The sequence below is a fragment of the Acinonyx jubatus genome, chromosome D1 (genome assembly GCF_027475565.1).
Source record: "Acinonyx jubatus isolate Ajub_Pintada_27869175 chromosome D1, VMU_Ajub_asm_v1.0, whole genome shotgun sequence".
NCBI lineage: Eukaryota > Metazoa > Chordata > Mammalia > Carnivora > Felidae > Acinonyx > Acinonyx jubatus.
The window spans coordinates 52,763,826-52,781,680 of record NC_069390.1 but is presented as its reverse complement, the minus strand read 5'-3'; the positions used below and the strand labels follow the sequence as shown (position 1 = coordinate 52,781,680).

Below are 17,855 nucleotides of genomic sequence, written 5' to 3'. Positions count from 1 at the left end.
AGTGGCTGCACCAGCTTGCATTGCCACCAACAATGCAAAGAGATTCTCTTTCTCCAATCCTCACCAAAGTCTGTTGTTGCCTGAGTTGTTAATGTTAACGATTCTGACAGATGTAAGGAGGTATCTCATAGTGGTTTTGATTTGTATTTCCCTGATGATGAGTGATGTTGAGTATTTTTTCATGTGTCAGTTGGCTATCTGGATGTCTTCTTTGGAGAAGTGTCTATTCATGTCTTTTGCCCATTTCTTCGCTGGATTCTTTGTTTTGTGAGTGTTGAGTTTGATAAGTTCTTTATAGATTTTGGATACTAACCCTTTATCTGATATGTCATTTGCAAATATCTTCTCCCATCCTGTCAGTTGCCTTTTAGTTTTGCTGATCATTTCCATTGCTGTGCAGAAGCTTTTTATTTTGATGAGGTCCCAGTAGTTCATTTTGGCATTTGTTTCCCTTGCCTTGGGAGACGTGTTGAGTAAGAAGTTGCTGCAGCCAAGATCAAAGATGTTTTTGACTGGTTTCTCCTGGAGGATTTTGATGGCTTCCTGTCTTACATGTAGGTCTTTCATCCTTTTGAGTTTATTTTTGTGTATGGTGTAAGAAAGTAGTCCAGGTTCAGTCTTCTTCATGCTGCTATCCAGTTTTCCCAGCACCACTTGCTGGAGAGACTGTCGTTATTCCACTGGATATTCTTTCCTGCTTTGTCAAAGATTAGTTTGCCATACTTTTGTGAATCCATTACTGGGTTCTATATTCTGCTCCACTGATCTGAGTGTCTGTTCTTATGCCAGTGCCATACTGTCTTGATGATTACAGTTTTGTAGTATAGCTTGAAGTCCGGGATTGTGATGCCTCCTGCTATGGTTTTCTTTTTCAAGATTGCTTTGGCTATTCAGGGTCTTTGCTGTTTCCATACAAATTTTAGGATTATTTGTTCTAGCTCTGTGAAGAATGCTGGTGGTACTTTGATAGGGATTGCATTGAATATGTAGATTGCTTTGGGTACTATCGACATTTTAACAATATTTGTTCTTCCTATCCAGGAGCATGGAATCTTTTTCCATTTTTTTGTGTCTTCTTCAATTTCTTTCATAAGCTTTCTATAGTTTTCAGTGTATAGATTTTTCACCTCTCTGGTTAGATTTATTCCTAGGTATTTTATGGTTTTTGGTGCAATTTTGAATGGAATTGATTCCTTGATTTCTCCTTTTGTTGTTTCATTTTTGGTGAATAGGAATGTAACCGATTTCTGTGCCTTGATTTTATATCCTGCAATTTTGCTGAATTCATGAACCAGTTCTAGCAGTTTTTTGGTGGAATACTTTGGGTTTTCCATATAGAATATCATGTCATCTACGAAGAGTGAAAGTTTGACCTCCTCCTGGCCGATTTGGATGCCTTTTATTTCTTTGTGCTGTCCAGTTGCAGAGGCTAAGACTTCAATACTAGATTTATTCCTAGGTATTTTATGCTTCTTGGTGCAATTGTGAATGGGATCAGTTTCTTTATTTGTCTTACTGTTGCTTCATTATTAGTGTATAAGAATGCAACTGATTTCTGTACATTGATTTTGTATCCTGCAACTTTGCTGAATTCATGTATCAGTTCTAGCAGACTTTTCGTGGAGTCTATTGGGTTTTCCATGTATAATATCATGTCACCTGCAAAAAGTGAAAGCTTGACTTCATCTTTGCTAGTTTTGATGCCTTTGATTTTGTTTTGTTGTCTGATTGCTGATGCTAGCACTTCCAACACTGTGTTAAACAACAGTGGTGAGAGTGGACATCTCTGTCGTGTTTCTGATCTCAGGGGGAAAGCTCTCAGTTTTTCCACATTGAGGATGATATTAGCTGTGGGCTTTTCATAAATGGCTTCTATGATCTTTAAGTATGTTCCTTCTATCCCGACTTTCTCAAGGGTTTTTATTAAGAAAGGATGCTGAATTTTGTCAAAGGCCTTTTCTGCATTGATTGAGAGGATCATATGGTTCTTATCTTTTCTTTTATTAAGGTGATGTATCACATTGATTGATTTGCGAATGTTGAACCAGCCCTGCATCCCAGGAATGAATCCTACTTGATCGTGGTGAATGATTCGTTTTATATGCTGTTGAATTCGATTTGCTAGTATCTTGTTGAGAATTTTTGCATCCATGTTCATCAGGGATATTAGCCTGTCATTCTCTTTTTTTGCTGGGTCTCTGTCCGGTTTAGGAATCTAAGTAATGCTGGCTTCATAGAATGAGTCTGGAAGTTTTCCTTCCCTTTCTATTTTTTGGAGCAGTTTCAGAAGGATAGGTATTATCTCTGCTTTAAATGTCTGGTAGAATTCCCCAGGGAAGCCGTCTGGTCCAGGACTCTTATTTGTTGGGAGATTTTTGATAACTGATTCAATTTCTTCGCTGGTTATGGGTCTGTTCAAGTTTTCTATTTCATCCTGTTTGAGTTTTGGAAGTGTGTGGGTACTTAGGAATTTGTCCATTTCTTCCAGGTTGTCCAGTTTGTTGGCATATAATTTTTCATAGCATTCCCTGATAATTGCTTTTATTTCTGAGGGATTGGTTGTAATAATTCCATTTTCATTCATGATTTTATCTATTTGGGTCATCTCCCTTTTCTCTTTTAGAAGCCTGGCTAGAGATTTATCAATTTTGTTTATTTTTTTTCAAAAAACCAACTCTGGTGTCATTTATCTGCTCTACAGTCTTTTTTAGATACTATATTGTTTATTTCTGTTCTAATCTTTATTATTTGTCTTCTTCTGCTGGGTTTAGGGTGTCTTTGCTGTTCTGCTTCTAGTTTCTTATGTGTGCTGTTAGTTTTTGTATTTTGGATTTTTCTTTTTTGTTGAGATAGGCCTGGATTGCGATGTATCTTCCTCTCAGAAGTACCTTTGCTGCATCCCAAAGCATTTGGATTGTTGTATTTTCATCTTCATTTGTTTCCACAAATTTTTAAATTTCTTCTCTAATTGCCTGGTTGACCCATTCATTCTTTAGTAGGGTGTTCTTTAACTCCATTCTTTTGGAGGTTTTCCAGACTTCTTCCTGTTATTGATTTCAAGTTTCATAGCACTGTGATCTGAAAGTGTGCATGGTATGATCTCAATTTTTGTATACTTATTAAGGGCTGTTTTGTGACCCAGTATGTGGTCTATCTTGGAGAATGTTCCATGTGCATTCGAGAAGAAAGTATATTCTGGTGCCCTAGGATGCAGAGTTTTGTATATACATCTGTCAAGTCCATCTGATCCAATGTATCTTTCAGGGTCCTTGTTTCTTTATTGACTATGTGTCTAGATGATCTATGCATTGTTGTTAGTGGGGTATTAAAGTCCCCTACAATTACCACATTCTTATCAATTAGGTTGCTTATGTTTGTGATTAATTGTTTTACATATTTGAGGGCTGCTGATATCAGTGCATAGATATTTATAATTGTTACCTCTTCCTGATGGATAGACCCTGTAATTATTATATAATGCCCTTCTTTATCTCTTGTTACAGGCTTTAATTTAAAGTCTATTTTGTCTGATTTAAGTATGGCTATTCCAGCTTTCCTTTGACTTCCAGTAGCATGATAGATAGTTTTCCATCCCCTCACTTTCAATCTGAAGGTGTCCTCAGGTCTAAAATGCGTCTCCTGTAGACAACAAATAGATGGGTCTTGTTTTTATTTTTTATCCATTCTGATACCCTATGTCTTTTGGTTGGAGCATTTAGTCCATTTACATTCAGTGTTATTACTGAAAGATGTGGGTTTAGAGTCATTGTGATGTCTGTAGGTTTCATGCTTGTAGTGATGTCTCTGGTACTTTGCAGTCCTTGAACATTTCACTCACAGAATCCCCCTTAGGATCTCTTTTCAGATGGTTTATTGGTGATGAATCCCTTCAGTTTTTGTTTGTTTGGGAAAACCTTTATCTTTCCTATTCTGAATGACAAACTTGCTGGATAAAGGATTCTCAGCTGCATATTTTTTTCTGTTCAGCACATTGAAGATTTCCTGCCATTCATTTCTGGCCTGCCAAGTTTCAGTAGATAGGTCTGCCACTACTCTTATATTTCTACCTTTGTAAGTTAGAGCCTGTTTATCCCTAGCTGCTTTCAGAATTTTCTCTTTATCCGTGTATTTTGCCAGTTTCACTATATGTCGTGCAGAAGATCGATTCAAGTTACGTGTGAAGGAAGTTCTCTGTGCCTCTTGGATTTCAATGCTTTTTCCCTTCCCCAGATCAGGGAAGTTCTGAGGTATGATTTGTTCAAGTACACCTTCAGCCCCTTTCTCTCTCTCTCCTTCCTCTGGAATTCCTATGATATGGATATTGTTCTGTGTGATTGCACCACTTAGTTCTCTAATTCTCCCCTCACACTCTTGGATTGTTTTATCTCTCTTTTTCTCAGCTTCTTCTTTTTCCATAATTTTACCTTCTAATTCACCTATTCTCTCCTCTACTTCTTCAATCCTTGCTCTAACTGCCTCGAGTTTATTTTGTACCTCATTTATAGCATTTTTTAGCTCCTCATGACTATTTCTTAGTCCCTTGATCTCTGTAGCAATAGATTCTCTGCTGTCCTCTATGCTTTTTTCAAGCCCACTGATTAATTTTATGACTATTATTCTAAATTCTTGTTCTATCATATTGTTTAAATCGTTTTTGATCAATTCGTTAGCTGTCACTACTTCCTGGAGTTTCTTTTGAGGAGAATTCTTCCATTTTGTCATTTTGGGTAGTCCCTGCAGTGGCGTGGAACTGCAGGGCACTTCCCCTGTGCTGTCCTGAGTAACTTGTGTTGGTGGGGGGGCCACAGTCAGACCTGATGTCTGCCCCCAGCCCACCGCTGGGGCCACAGTCAAACTGGTGTGTACCTTATCTTCCCTTCTCCCAGGGGCAGGACTCACTGTGGAGTGGTGTGGCCCTGTCTGGGCTACTTGCACACTGCCAGGCTTGCGGTGCTGCTTCCATGGGATCTGGCCTAGGGCGTATTAGCCAGGTTGGATCCTTAAGGTGCACAGGGGTGGGAGAGGCAGGCTTAGCTCGCTTTGCCATCAGTGGTCCCCTGCAGGAGGGGACCTGCAGCACCGGAGGGAGGCAGGTCCAGAGGAGGGATGGATCCACAGAAGCACAGCATTGGGCGCTTGCACGGTGCAAGCAAGTTCAGTGATGGGAACTGGCTCCCTTTGGAATTTCGGCTGCGGGATGGGAGAGGGAGATGATGCTTGCCAGTGCCTTTGTTCCACCGCCGAGCTGAGCTCTGTCTTCCAGGGCTCAACAACTCTCCCTCCCATTGTCGTCTCACCCTCTCCACTCTCCGAGAGCAGAGCTGTTGACTTTTAACATTCCAGATGTTAAGTCCCCCTGGCTGTCAGAGCTCATGGAGTCTGGCCCCTCCGCTTTTGCAAGCCAGACTTCAGGGGTTCTGCCTTGCCAGGCGGGCTGCCCTTCCACTGCCCCAGCTCCCTCCCACCAGTCCGTGTAGCATGCACTGCAACTCCTTCCTTGCTACCCTCTTCCAGGGGCCTCTTGTCTACGCTTGGCTCTGGAGAGTCTGTTCTGCTAGTCTTCTGCCAGTTTTCTGGGTTATTTATGCAGATGTGGGTGGAATCTAAGTGATCAGCAGGATGAGGTGAGCCCAGCATCCTCCTATGCCGCCATCTTCCCAGGTCTCCTATCCTTACTTTCTTGAGGGTTTTTATCAAGAAAGGATGCTGTATTTTGTCAAATGCTTCCTCTGCATCTATTGAGAGGATCATATGGTTCTTGTTCTTTCTTTTATTGATGTGATGAATCACATTAATTGTTTTGTGGATATTGAACCAGCCCTGCATTCCAGGTATAAATCCTGCTTGGTAGTGGTGAATAATTGTTTTAATGTATTGTTGGATCCAGTTGGCTAATATCTTGTTGAGGATTTTTGCATCCATGTTCATCAGGGAAAATGGTCTATAGTTCTCCTTTTCAGTGGGGTCTCTGTCTGGTTTTGGAATCAAGGTAATGCTGGCCTCAGAGAAAGTTTGGAAGTTTTCCTTCCATTTCTATTTTTTGGAACAGCTTCAAGAGAATAGGTGTTAACTCTTCCTTAAATGTTTGGTAGAATTCCCCTGGAAAGCCAACTGGCCCTGGACTCTTGTTTTTTGGGAAATTTTTGATTACTAATTTGATTTCTTTACTGGTTATGGGTCTGTTCAAATTTTCTATTTCTTCCTGTTTCAGTTTTCATAGTGTATATGTTTCTAGGGAAAAAAAATTGAATAAATGATGCTAGATCCTAGATGTGTTTGGGTCTGCGTGTTGAAAGTGGCTTGTTCGATTAGAGAAAACAGGGGGAAAAAAGAAATCATTTGAAAATTTGAAAAAATGAATACACTAAAGTAGACTAAAATGAAATGATAGAAGTAAAATAAAATTTGAAAAAAATTACAAAAAAGTAAAAAATATAGTAGAAAAATTCTAGAAAATATTTTTAATTAAAATTGAAAATAAAAATGAAGTTTTTCTCTTTCTGTATTCAAGAAAAATAAAAGAAACAGAAGAGAGAAAAAATAAATAAAAATTAAAATTAAGAAAAGAAAGAAAATTGAATAGATGGACCAGATAACAACTGAAATATGACTGAAATTGCTTCATTTTCCCCTAGAAGTCAAACTATGAAGCGCTTTATAGTCCATAAACTAAGCAGGCGGTGAGACTTGTGTTCTTGAAGAGCAAGGTTGGCCCAGTTGGCTGGGGCTTAGTGTAATGGCTCTGTTCTCCACTAGATGGTGCTGCTAGCCTACTGGGGTGCATTGTTGTGGTGCTGGTAGGTGCTTAGTAGCATGTGCTGGAGTAGTGAAAATGGCGACACCCAGCTACCCAGTCTCTAGTATTGGAACTCTATTCTCCCTGATCAGCAATTGTGTACCCGTCCTTCGTCTTCGGCTTCCATCCACTCCCCGCTTCCACATTGTCTGTGACCAAGCCCCAGGCAGCACCTCCCTCCCTAGTTTTGTCTCAGATGCCACTAATTTCCCTGGCCCCCCACTTCTGAGGCACTGCAGCCTTGACCCATTCTTCCCCTTTGTAGAGGATCTCACTGAGCAATGGCCAGGTGCCAGCCACACCCAGGAGCGTTTGCAGGACTGTGCTGCTGCTGATACCCAGATACTGCAGCCACGTGCCAGCGCGCCCCAGAAAAAGTTCGGGAGACAGTGTAGCAGCAGTGTTTCACGGATTATGGAAAATCACAATACACATCTGACACCAGGCTTCACCCCCAATGACCTTGTTCCAGCACCAGCAAATGTGGCCATTCTCTGGGGTCTGCTGGGCCCGGGTGGCCTCACAGCCTCTATCAAATATCCTTCCAGCAGTGGAACCACTTCTCCCCATGTGGCCCAAGAACCTCTCACATGCTACTCTGCTCCTGGGGATCCAGCCTTCCTACCAGAGCACCTCCAGGTATTGAGCTGCAGAGTTTCAGACTCTGCACACCCCCTGTTTACAGTCTTAATGGAATTTAAACCCTCTCCTTTCTCCTTTCTCCCTTCTCTCTTTTTAGCTCAGTCCCTGCAGCTGTTTCCCATTTTCCACTTTCTCTCCAGCTGCTTTTGGGGAGGCGTGCTTTTCCTGTATTCTCCCACACCCCACCCCCCGCAGCTGTCTCCATCCTCTCTCCTCATGCAAAAGTGGCTCCCTGCCAGCCGCTGCTTCTCTTTCCTCAAATTCGTCTCTCCGCACCATGTACCTGCTGAATTCTGTGGTTCAGGTTATGCAGATTGCTGTGTTAATCCTCAGACCCGTTTTCTAGGTGGGCAGGTTGGTTTAGTGTTGGTCTGGCTGTGAGACACACAAAAAACTTCCATGCTGTTCCACCATCTTGGCTCCTCCCCAGTGTTCCACATATTTTAAATTGTCCCCTGAAGATTACAGAATAGGCCATGACTATCTTATTCATCCCCCTTGTTTTCAAGATAAAAAAACTTGCAGGGTCTTTCTAGGAAATTGAGTACCAGAATACACACTGCTAGACTCCTGCTGTTGTCCAGGTCATTTCTATGACTTTAGTGTAGGCACCAACAATCACCATTTTCATTACTTCTCTTGTTCTGTAATCCTCACACAGTGGAGAAGAATAGCTTGGTCAGCAATAAAAAAATGTATTGTCATATTAAATCAGTAAGGTCTTCAGAAAGACCTAGAAAACTGGTGGATATTATAGAAATTAATAGTCACATCTAGAGAGGTATCAGGATGGTTTAGTTGATTAGGCATCCAGCTCTTGATTTGGGCTCAAGTCATGATCTCATGGTTCATGGGTTCAAGTCCCACATCAGGCTCCTCAATGACACTGAAGAGCTTGCTTGGGATTCTCTCTCTCTCTCTCTCTCTGCCCCTCCTGTGCTGCCTCTCACTCTCTCTCTCTGTCTCTCTCAAAAATAAATAAGTTTTAAAAACAGTTACATCTAGAATTATGATTTATTCATGTAAATTTTATTACCATGATCATGTTTATATGCTTGACAGAAATGCTATTAATAATGAAATTTTGAATTCACATACTGGCATTAATTTCCAGTTCCACCCTCCTTTACAGGAAGAGGATATAAGAAGAAATAAATTGGTTCCTTTGTTCCTGTTTTATCCCCAACAGAGAGAGCACTACTTTGCTGAGAGTGGAACCTAGGCCCAGATAACTGGTTATTGTGTCTCCAGAACATGGGAGAGACAGATACCATAGACAAGACTAGAACTGGGGGATTCTCAGATGACTGTCCAAACTCCTTCACAATCAGTGGGAACCCAAACTCCCAAGGGCAAAAAGGGCTTCCAGGGCACCCCTAGATAACATGCCTTGCCTGCTAGCCCTACTACTGCCACAGAGATGAGGCTCTTAGCTGCAATACCTTGTGCAGAGAGTAATGCTGGCCATATCTTAGGATGGTAAGCTTGTGGAGGGACAAAAGTTAACTCACCCAGTGAAACTCTAACCTTAGCCAGATGAGGGAAGGGTGAGAATATAGCCACAGTATCTCAGGGAAGGGAGTTATTCAAAGCAATTTACCAGGATGTTATTGCTAGGATGTGTTGTTTCTGGGGAAAAAAAGATGGTGGGTAGACTTCCCTCTAGGGCTTATGTGAAGCGATGGGTGACTAACATGGCCTTTGCTTACCCTATCCAAGATTCTTCTGCTCTGATGATGCAGTGCTGGGAGACTGCTCTTGCTGTGGCCTTTGACAATGTTTTTTTGCTTTATGTGAGAATAGATCACTTTTTATTTATGGGAACCAAATTTCAGTGCTTCTCAGCCATTGTTATATTGTGACATTACAGAAAATATCAAATTTTAATTGCTTAAATTCCTACAATTCCTAGATCCTTGAATTTCTGAACGCTTCAAAGATGATAAAGGCTCATTACCTGAGATGCTAGTGTCTCCGGTTCTATAGACTTACAAATCAGGTATGAGCCAGGCCATGTCTTTCAGAATAGAAAGAGCAACTATTTGGAAGGTGCTATTGTCCTCGAATGGGACAAAATGCCCAGGAAAAGCACTGGTACCATAGAAGTGGTTCATTCATTTAATCCTTCATAGACTTTATAATTTTTGTCTTTCTTTTTAGCTTTTTTTGGGGAGTGGGAGTTTGTTTTATTTCATTTTGTTTTTGAAAATACACTGTATACAGGCACTGAGGTCCAGGTTCTATGGTTAAAAAAAAACCACAAAGACCTACAAAATCACAGAGTTTGTAGGTTAGTGAGTAATAGAGTTTGGCGTGATACCTACTGTACCACTTTTAATGTATCTCTATGGAAATATAAACGAAGGTCACAGTTAAAGACTTTCAGAAGGAGAAAAGGTCACAAAAAATATATTGTAGGAAGTAACACCCAACACTGGAAATACCTTATATATCAGTGAAAATAGTGGCAGTGACGATCCAGGAAGGGATGGTAGCATGTGTAAATGTCTAAGAATAAAAGAATATGTATGGTATATGTGCTATCTCTCCATCGTTAATCTTATCCTGATTTTTCTCATTTTATCTATCATGATTGATTCATTTTCCTCTTTTTAAAATGTATATGTATTGAGCTCTATCATTTTCTTAATATCTGACTTATTTATGCAACATAATATTTGTGAATTGGATTCATATTGCTGACATAACTATAGTTGACTCTTTTCCATTGCTGGATGGTATTCCATTTTATGCATATACCACAAATACATTTATTGCTACTACTCTGGATGGACTTTGAGTCCTTTCTAGCTTTTGACTGTAATAAATAATCTTGCTATGAAGATTATTGTAGATATTTTGTACACACACAAGAATTTCTGGAAACTACTGGGTCGTAGGGTATGTATATCTTCATCTTTAGCATATGCTGCTGAACAGTTTATCTTTCCACTGAAGAAACTGAGTTCCAGCAAGTTTAAATTGTTCATGGCTACATCCAGGAACAATAATAACAAGTACACATATTTTTGCCCATATTTGACTAGAAATTGTATGAGAAGAACAATTGTGGGAAGCAACGTGGTCCCAAATAGGCACAAAATGAGAGAAATACAAGGGTCTCTCCTCTCAAGGTCATCTCCCAGAAATATCTGATTAAACTTTGAAGAAGGCTATTAGTCATCTTGGTAAGGTAGAAAATCTCTTCCCTGCAGACAGGTAGATCATTCTTTTTCCATCCTGGGTCTAATGTGTAAAGTGACAGCAAGGAAGAAATGCTTATTTTTTAATACTTATTTATTTATCTTAGAGAGAGAGAGGCCAGAGAGAGGGAGAGAATCCCAAGTAGGCTCTGTGCTGCCAGTGCAGAGCCGGATGCAGGGCTCTATCTCGTGAACCATGAGATCATGACCTGAGCCGATATCAAAACTCAGAGAGAGGCTTAACTGAGTGAGCCACCCAGGTGCCCCAAGAAATGCTTATTCTAAATTTTCTATTATTTTAGTTTACTTATGGTAAATAAACAATTAAATAATGTCCAGGTTTCCTTCAGAATTGTTCTGCTTTTTCCCTTTCATAATTTTTTTCACCTTTTAGATATTTTTTGTTACTTTTAATTTCCTCTCTCCTCTTCATGGCTAGCCTTAGCTTAGGTGAAAAAGCTGATATTATGGTGAAGTTTAAGGCTTAGCCCTACCACCAACCTGAGCAGGCAGGCAGACAGGGAGCTGAGAAGGGAGGGGACCAGTCTCCTACTTCCCTCATGTGCTCTCCACTTCATGTAGAAACTCCCCAGCTCAGGGCTTATCATAGACAGAAAAAGTCAACTTTCTTATGCATTCCACTCCCTTACCAACAAAGCAAAGCTACCTTCATCTCCTTTTTCCCCTTTTAATAATTCCTCCATGAACTTCTTTGTGGTATTTCTTAGTCTTTTTGATGTCCTCTGATTTCCTTTCAGAGATAGGACTTGAGTTAGTATAAGGACTACAAATTAATATTAATGATTCAGGTTGGCCAAGGAGACCAAGGGGTGCATCAAAACTCTGTGTAGAAATATTTGTTGTCCCATGCATCTGAGAAGAGAAGGGTAGAGGTAATTTAATATATTGAAAGAACAGGAATCATCTTGGACTAAATTGTTTATACTGTCTACGTTATTTTTTTTAATTCCTATGTGTAATTAATGTACTGTGTTATATTAGTTTCAGGTGTACAATATAGTGATTCAACAATTCTATACATTACACAATGCTTTTCAAGATAAGTGTACTCTTAATACCCATCACGTATTTCCCCATACCCCCCACTTACCTCCCTTCTGGTAACCACCAGTTTCTTCTCTATAGTTAAGAGTCTGCTTTTTTTATGGTTTGTTTATTTTTTCTTTGTTTGTATCTTAAATTTCACCTATGAGTGAAATCATAAGGTATTTTCCTTTCTCTGACTAATTTCATTTAGCATTATACCCTCTAGATCCATCCATGTTGTTGCAAATGGCAAGATTTCATTCTTTTTATGGCTGAGTAATATTCCATCATATATACATACCACATCTTCTTTATCTGTTAATCTATCGATGGATACTTGGGTTGCTTCAATAGTTTGGCTATTGTAAATAATGCTGCAATAAACATAGGAGTGCATATATCTTTTTGAATTAGTGTTTTCAAATTCATTTGGTAACACTCAGTAGTGAATTTAATGGATCATAAGGTATATCTAATTCTTTGAGGAACCTCCATACTGTTTTCTATGGTGACTATGCCAGTTTGCATTCCCACCAATAGTGCATGAAGGTTCCTATGTTTCCACATCCTTGTCAACACTTGTTTCTTGTGCTTTTGATTTAAGCCATTTTGACAGGTGTGAGGTGATATATCATTGTGGTTTTAATTTACATTTACTGATAATTAGTGATGTGGATCATCTTTTCATGTGTCTGTTGGCAATTTGTATGTCTTCTTTGCAGAAATGTCTGTTCATGTCTTCTGTCCATTTTTAATAAGATTATTTGGGGGGGGGGGTTGGTTTTGAGCTATCCCTCAGTGCTCATCAGCTCCCAGGTAGTGAAGATTAGAGTGCTTGGTGGATTCAGAGTGCATCCTTCCCCATCCCTCATGGCCTTCACCTCCTTGGTTTCTCTTATTGTCTTACTGTGATAACAATATCTTTTCTCACTCCTACTGTCTACACCAGGATATGATCCAACTCTCCTCCTCTGGCTCATAGATCAACAGCCTCTGTGCTTAATTGGTCATCTTGCTTGCCATGGGCCCATATTTCTTTTTAATAGTGCTTTCTTCTATTCTGATTCTCATATCTGAAGTGCCCATTGCCTCCTGAAGGAAGTAACTCAAAGCTTTCACAGCTGTGTGTATTCACATTCTGATATACTTTATGTTACTTTATGTCCCTCTGCTAGGCCCTTCCATTGCAGGCCATTCCTCCTTCCTCATCCATTTCATCATGGGCAAAGTGTACATCTTCTTTCTATTGTGGATGAACCCAGTCATTCATAGCATCAAGACTGACTGGATCCACTGAGCCATTATCAAGGTATTCTCTCTGAAATGGATGGAAATCCTGTGTGTTCCCAGTAACAAAGTGATTAGTTGTGACAAAATTTCAGGCCTTGTTCAGCTCCAACACCAGGCCCTCACATAAATCTGAGAATCCCCTTTCTCATTTAGTTGTAAGAATTTAGTAAATGCATTCATTTTAATACATTGCCTGGAGACAATCAGAAAATAAAAATCAGTCCTACAAGAAAAAATAAGTAACTTTATAAAGAAATTTGCAGAAGCAAGAGTAATTTTGGAACATCTCTGGCCCTTTCCTGTTTTATGAATGTGAATAATTGAGATTGTTCTGTACTGCTTGATACCTATTGAAGTGAGAGACTCCTTCCCATGAGAAGCACAAGTGCTAAGCGGCTTTCAAACAAGAATAGTAATCTCTATACATGAAATACACACCCTATGTACTCTGTTTCTCTCTTTCATCCTTCTCTGCCTCCAACTAATGCTTGTACTGGAGTAGAACAGCAGCCAGATGGTACCTAATCATGTCAAAATGGGGCATTTGTCATTTGGAGACACTATACCTTTGGCCAAATAAGTGTCAATAAAGCCATCTTTGGCTTAAATAATTTTGCACAATTCTGCTTAAAAAGAGTGCTCTGCTAATAGAATCATCACCAAATTGCACACCCTGGGCCACTTAATATTATTAGTGTTTCCCATCCACTGTCAGGCCCTTCTTTTGACCTCCTAGACTCTTCACCTTCCTCCCTGCCACACCTTGCCACTCCATTCTGATGCTTATGTGGGCATGTGTAGTCCTCTTTCTTGGAGATACTTGCATGACTCTTCGTTCCACTTTGCTTGTATCAAAGATCTATCTAGATCTACAGGAGCTCTGCTCTTCCATGCTCTCTCTGTATGCAAATTCATTAATACTCAGGTCAATAACAAATGTGAAGATTCCTTCAGCAGACGAACAAAGTTGTCAGCAAGGCACACTTTTAACTCCCTTCTGATCCTGAAAGTTTAGAGAATCATCAGTTATGCATTTAGAAGGACAGCTTGTATTCATCTCCATTCTGGGTTTGAATGAAGCCTGCATATTAATTTAACTAATTGATTAATTTACTTGTTGGTTGCAATACTTTCAGAGTCTTCCTAGCTATATTCAGAATGAGAATGTGGGAAAGGACAAGGACCACTTCAAAGTCATTTGATTTCCAGAATCTAGGATCCACATAAGTGGCTATTGACCAGGAAATGAAATCATGGCGTGTTGCTGATGGTAACACTATACTAATAACTAGAAAGACAGAGATGTCATCAGAGGCATCAGAGAGAGATGGAGGAGGGAACAGGCCTCCAATCACTTCCTGGGTATGCATGCTGAAGCATCTTGAGGAGAATGGTATTCCATTTGGTGTGAGCCCACAAAACGATTGCAAGACATTAGTGAATATCAAGACATGAAAAGTCCCTTTTCACATTCTCCTTAGTCATATATTTCTCAAAATATTACTTGTTCCTTCCTTCCAATGCAGACTGTGAAAGTCTCAAGGCCAGGAGCAGTGAAACTACCTCCCCCACTTTGGGTCCTTCATATGGAGTCTCTGTTATAAGATGATAGAGGGAACCAGGATAAGAGTGATGAGGAGGGCAAATAACGGGACAGCAAAAGACGAAGGGAAATCTTAGAGGAACAGTGGAACCTTCAGGAAGAAAAACTTGGTGGATTTAGGGCTGTGAGGCTCTGGACAACTGGAGAGAGGGAAGACATTTATAAGGAAGGCTAAATAAAATAAATGACTTAAATAAAGCATAGGAAAAATCCAAACCCCAAATCAAGCCTCCACTTGAATCCTTCTCTAAGGGAAAGTAAAATAGGCAGCAGGATCTGTTTCCCACATATGTAGCTATTTACGACCTCTCCTGTCATGGAGGCTAAGATATAGATATATTTTCCCAAGATCTGAACTAACCCCTCATTTCTTTATGTTTTAAATGCTTTGCTCTCCCATACCATGTACCCATTTGAGTGAGAGATGCAGAAATAATTTAAATACACCAGTGCAATGAAAATAAATATTCTTTATTAGGCAGGGGCCAGATGTTCAAAGAATTTCATGATTTAGACATGTCCAGGTATTAGGGTCTGGGGACCAAGGGACTTTCCCTGGAAAGCAAGAAAGGGAGCTCAGTGGTATCTGTGGGCCAGGGCACTGGCCACACCAGCCACCACCTTCTGAAAGGCAGCCTGCACCTGGGGGTTGAATTCATGGCCAAAGTGGTGGGCCAGCACACACACCAGCACGTTGCCCAGGAGCTGTGGGGAAGAGACAAGAGGTATGTACATGGTTAGCAGAGGGATCCAGCTTAGGCTCAGAGTACCCCAGCCCCATCCACAGATGCAAGTTGTGCACATAGAATATAAGCAGAAACGTACTGGATTTCAGATGCTGCTATTGATGTGACTCTAACCATATCAGCCTGATTTTCAATTTAGAAATGTTTCTTTCCTTCTGACCTAAACTGGAACTTAAATATCACGGTTATTCTTTCAAACTATGTAAAGAAGCAATCATATTTTACCCTCCTTGCTTTCAAAGGAAGAGATAAGGGAAAAAATCATTAGACTAAAAAATTTTAGATGGATTAAGAGAAGTGTTTAAATTAAACACTCAAAAGTTTAATTGAAACAATCAAGGCAAGTCATTACAGAGAACAAAAAGAGGACAAGCAAAGAGGGTGAAATAAAATAGTCCTGAATAGTCCATATTGGTGCAACTAGAATACCTCTTTCCCATTTTAAACAACATCCGGATATCCATAACCTTTACGGACAACATGAGCTTGTCCAGAAAAGGGAAGAGAAGGAGACTACCTCATAGACTCACCCTGAAATTCTCGGGATCCACGTGCAGCTTGTCACAGTGCAGCTCGCTGAGCTTAGCAAAGGCGCCCTTGAGGTCGTCGATGTTTTTCAGACCATCACTGAAGGAGTTCAGCACCTTCTTGCCATGGGCCTTCACCTTACTGTTGCTCATAATGGCATCAGCAGAAGACAGGTCCCCAAAGGACTGAAAGAACCTCTGAGTCCAGGGGTAGACAACCAGCAGCCTGAGGGGTGAAAACAGCACAGAGGGACAGAGGGAGTCAGTGCCTGTCAGAAGCCCCAGGGACTGAGCCTTCTCCACCTGCCCAGCATCTATTCACTCTCCTTAGGCCTGCCTCGCAACCTGGATACCAACCTGCCCAGGGCCTCACCGCCAACTTCATCCACGTTCACCTTGCCCCACAGGCCATTGACCAGACCCTTCTCCTCAGCACTCAGAAACGACATGGTGTCTGTTTGTGTGGTTGCTAGCGAACACAGTTGTGTCAGAAGCAAGTGTAAGCTGGTACTATCCCTGCTCTTCCTTTTATGTCCAGGCCTGATCTTACCCTCCCTGCTCCTGTGAGCAGATTGGCCCAGGCCTAGGTGTGGTCCTGCAGGGGGAGGTCTGAATGATGACAGCCATACCTGTCCTTCAAATGTTCTAAATGTTTCAAAAGCAAATACACACACACACACACACACACACACACACACACACATTTTGTTTGACCTGTAGGCTTTGAGTTTTATTTTACTAAATTTAAACCTCCATTAGCTTTACCATTGCTTTACATTCAGACTGTTTCCAAGACTCTATTTCACACTCCTGATATCAGAGGTCAGGTGTAAGTGTGCAAAGGGAGGTCTGGACATATCTTTTGTAGATATGTCATGAGAAATCCAGAGGCCTTACTGAATAACAATATGGAGTATGTTTATATTTTAAATGTAAAGTACCAAATTGTCAAAGCCATAGCTTTGCTATCTTGACTGACAGAAAGTAGCACCTACTTAGACTTCCCCTACCATTACTTGTACTCAGAAATGGTTCCCCTAAGTTCTGTTATATCTTCTTCCTTCAGTCTTCTTTGGCCACGAATGTATGGACCACTCTTTTGTGCTGACAACTGCTAGAGCCACCATCTTCCTGGCTTCCGGACAGGAACTGCTGTTCTATCTTACCATTGCTACTTAGCATGACTGAAGAGGGAAATGGACTTCTCCTTTTCTTACTCATGACTCTGCAGTGACAAGGCTGAAAGTTGTAATAAGACATCAAAAGCTCAGACTTATCAGAGAAAAATAAGAATAAATGTGGCTATGTTCTGAGCCTCGGGCTCAAATCCTGATCAATATTTGAAGATTCTAGAAAGCTTCTAGACCCAGTGCCCTCTTTTCCTTTTAAACTTATTTCTACCCTGTGAAGGGGAACCACAGGATGTCTGCTTTACCTTGATTCCAGCTCCATTGGGCACTAACATACACACATACACATATGCACACATGTGCACACATGTGCACACACACACACACGCACACACACACAGAGTCCCTGAGAGAGAGAGATAATTTTTTAAATTTTATTTTTCTCCAGTATGTCAAGTTTGCACAGTTCTTAATGTTTTGAACCAGGATGGGCCTAGTCTGAGTGTAATGAAGAGTATGACTTCAAGATTCTCTTCATGACTATCCATCCTGAAGCAGATTCTCTTGATTGTCATCCAGAGGTATGTTGTTTTATGTGTTTCAAAAATGACACTGAACCAAAACACTTTTGTACATGCAGTAGTGTTCAATTTTAAATCCCCTTCAGTCATCTAGGCATTTCAACAATCTAATACATATTTTACTGGGTCAAGAAAGTTATCTTTTACACTTCTCTTCCAGATGCACAATCTCTCAATTACCTCAGTTTAGTATCCCTTCAAAAATTAAATTAAATTAAATTCATAAAATTAAATAAAGCAAAAATACCCTAACAAGAGCAGAACTCAGAAAAGTTATGGACATACAGTTT

At 40.4% G+C, this 17,855-nt stretch overlaps 1 protein-coding gene across 1 annotated transcript; it reads right to left on the bottom strand.

Moving 5' to 3' along the window:
* Positions 1 to 15,031: 15,031 nt before the first annotated feature.
* On the bottom strand, positions 15,032 to 16,371 carry LOC106966111 (hemoglobin subunit beta-1). The gene is made up of 3 exons (XM_015062186.3): positions 16,212 to 16,371; positions 15,858 to 16,080; positions 15,032 to 15,286 (listed from the first exon to the last, which is right to left on the bottom strand). Exons 1-3 carry the CDS (start codon positions 16,301 to 16,303, stop codon positions 15,158 to 15,160), a joined length of 444 nt encoding a protein of 147 aa, XP_014917672.2. The 5' UTR covers positions 16,304 to 16,371; the 3' UTR covers positions 15,032 to 15,157.
* Between the last annotated feature and the right edge of the window lie 1,484 nt (positions 16,372 to 17,855).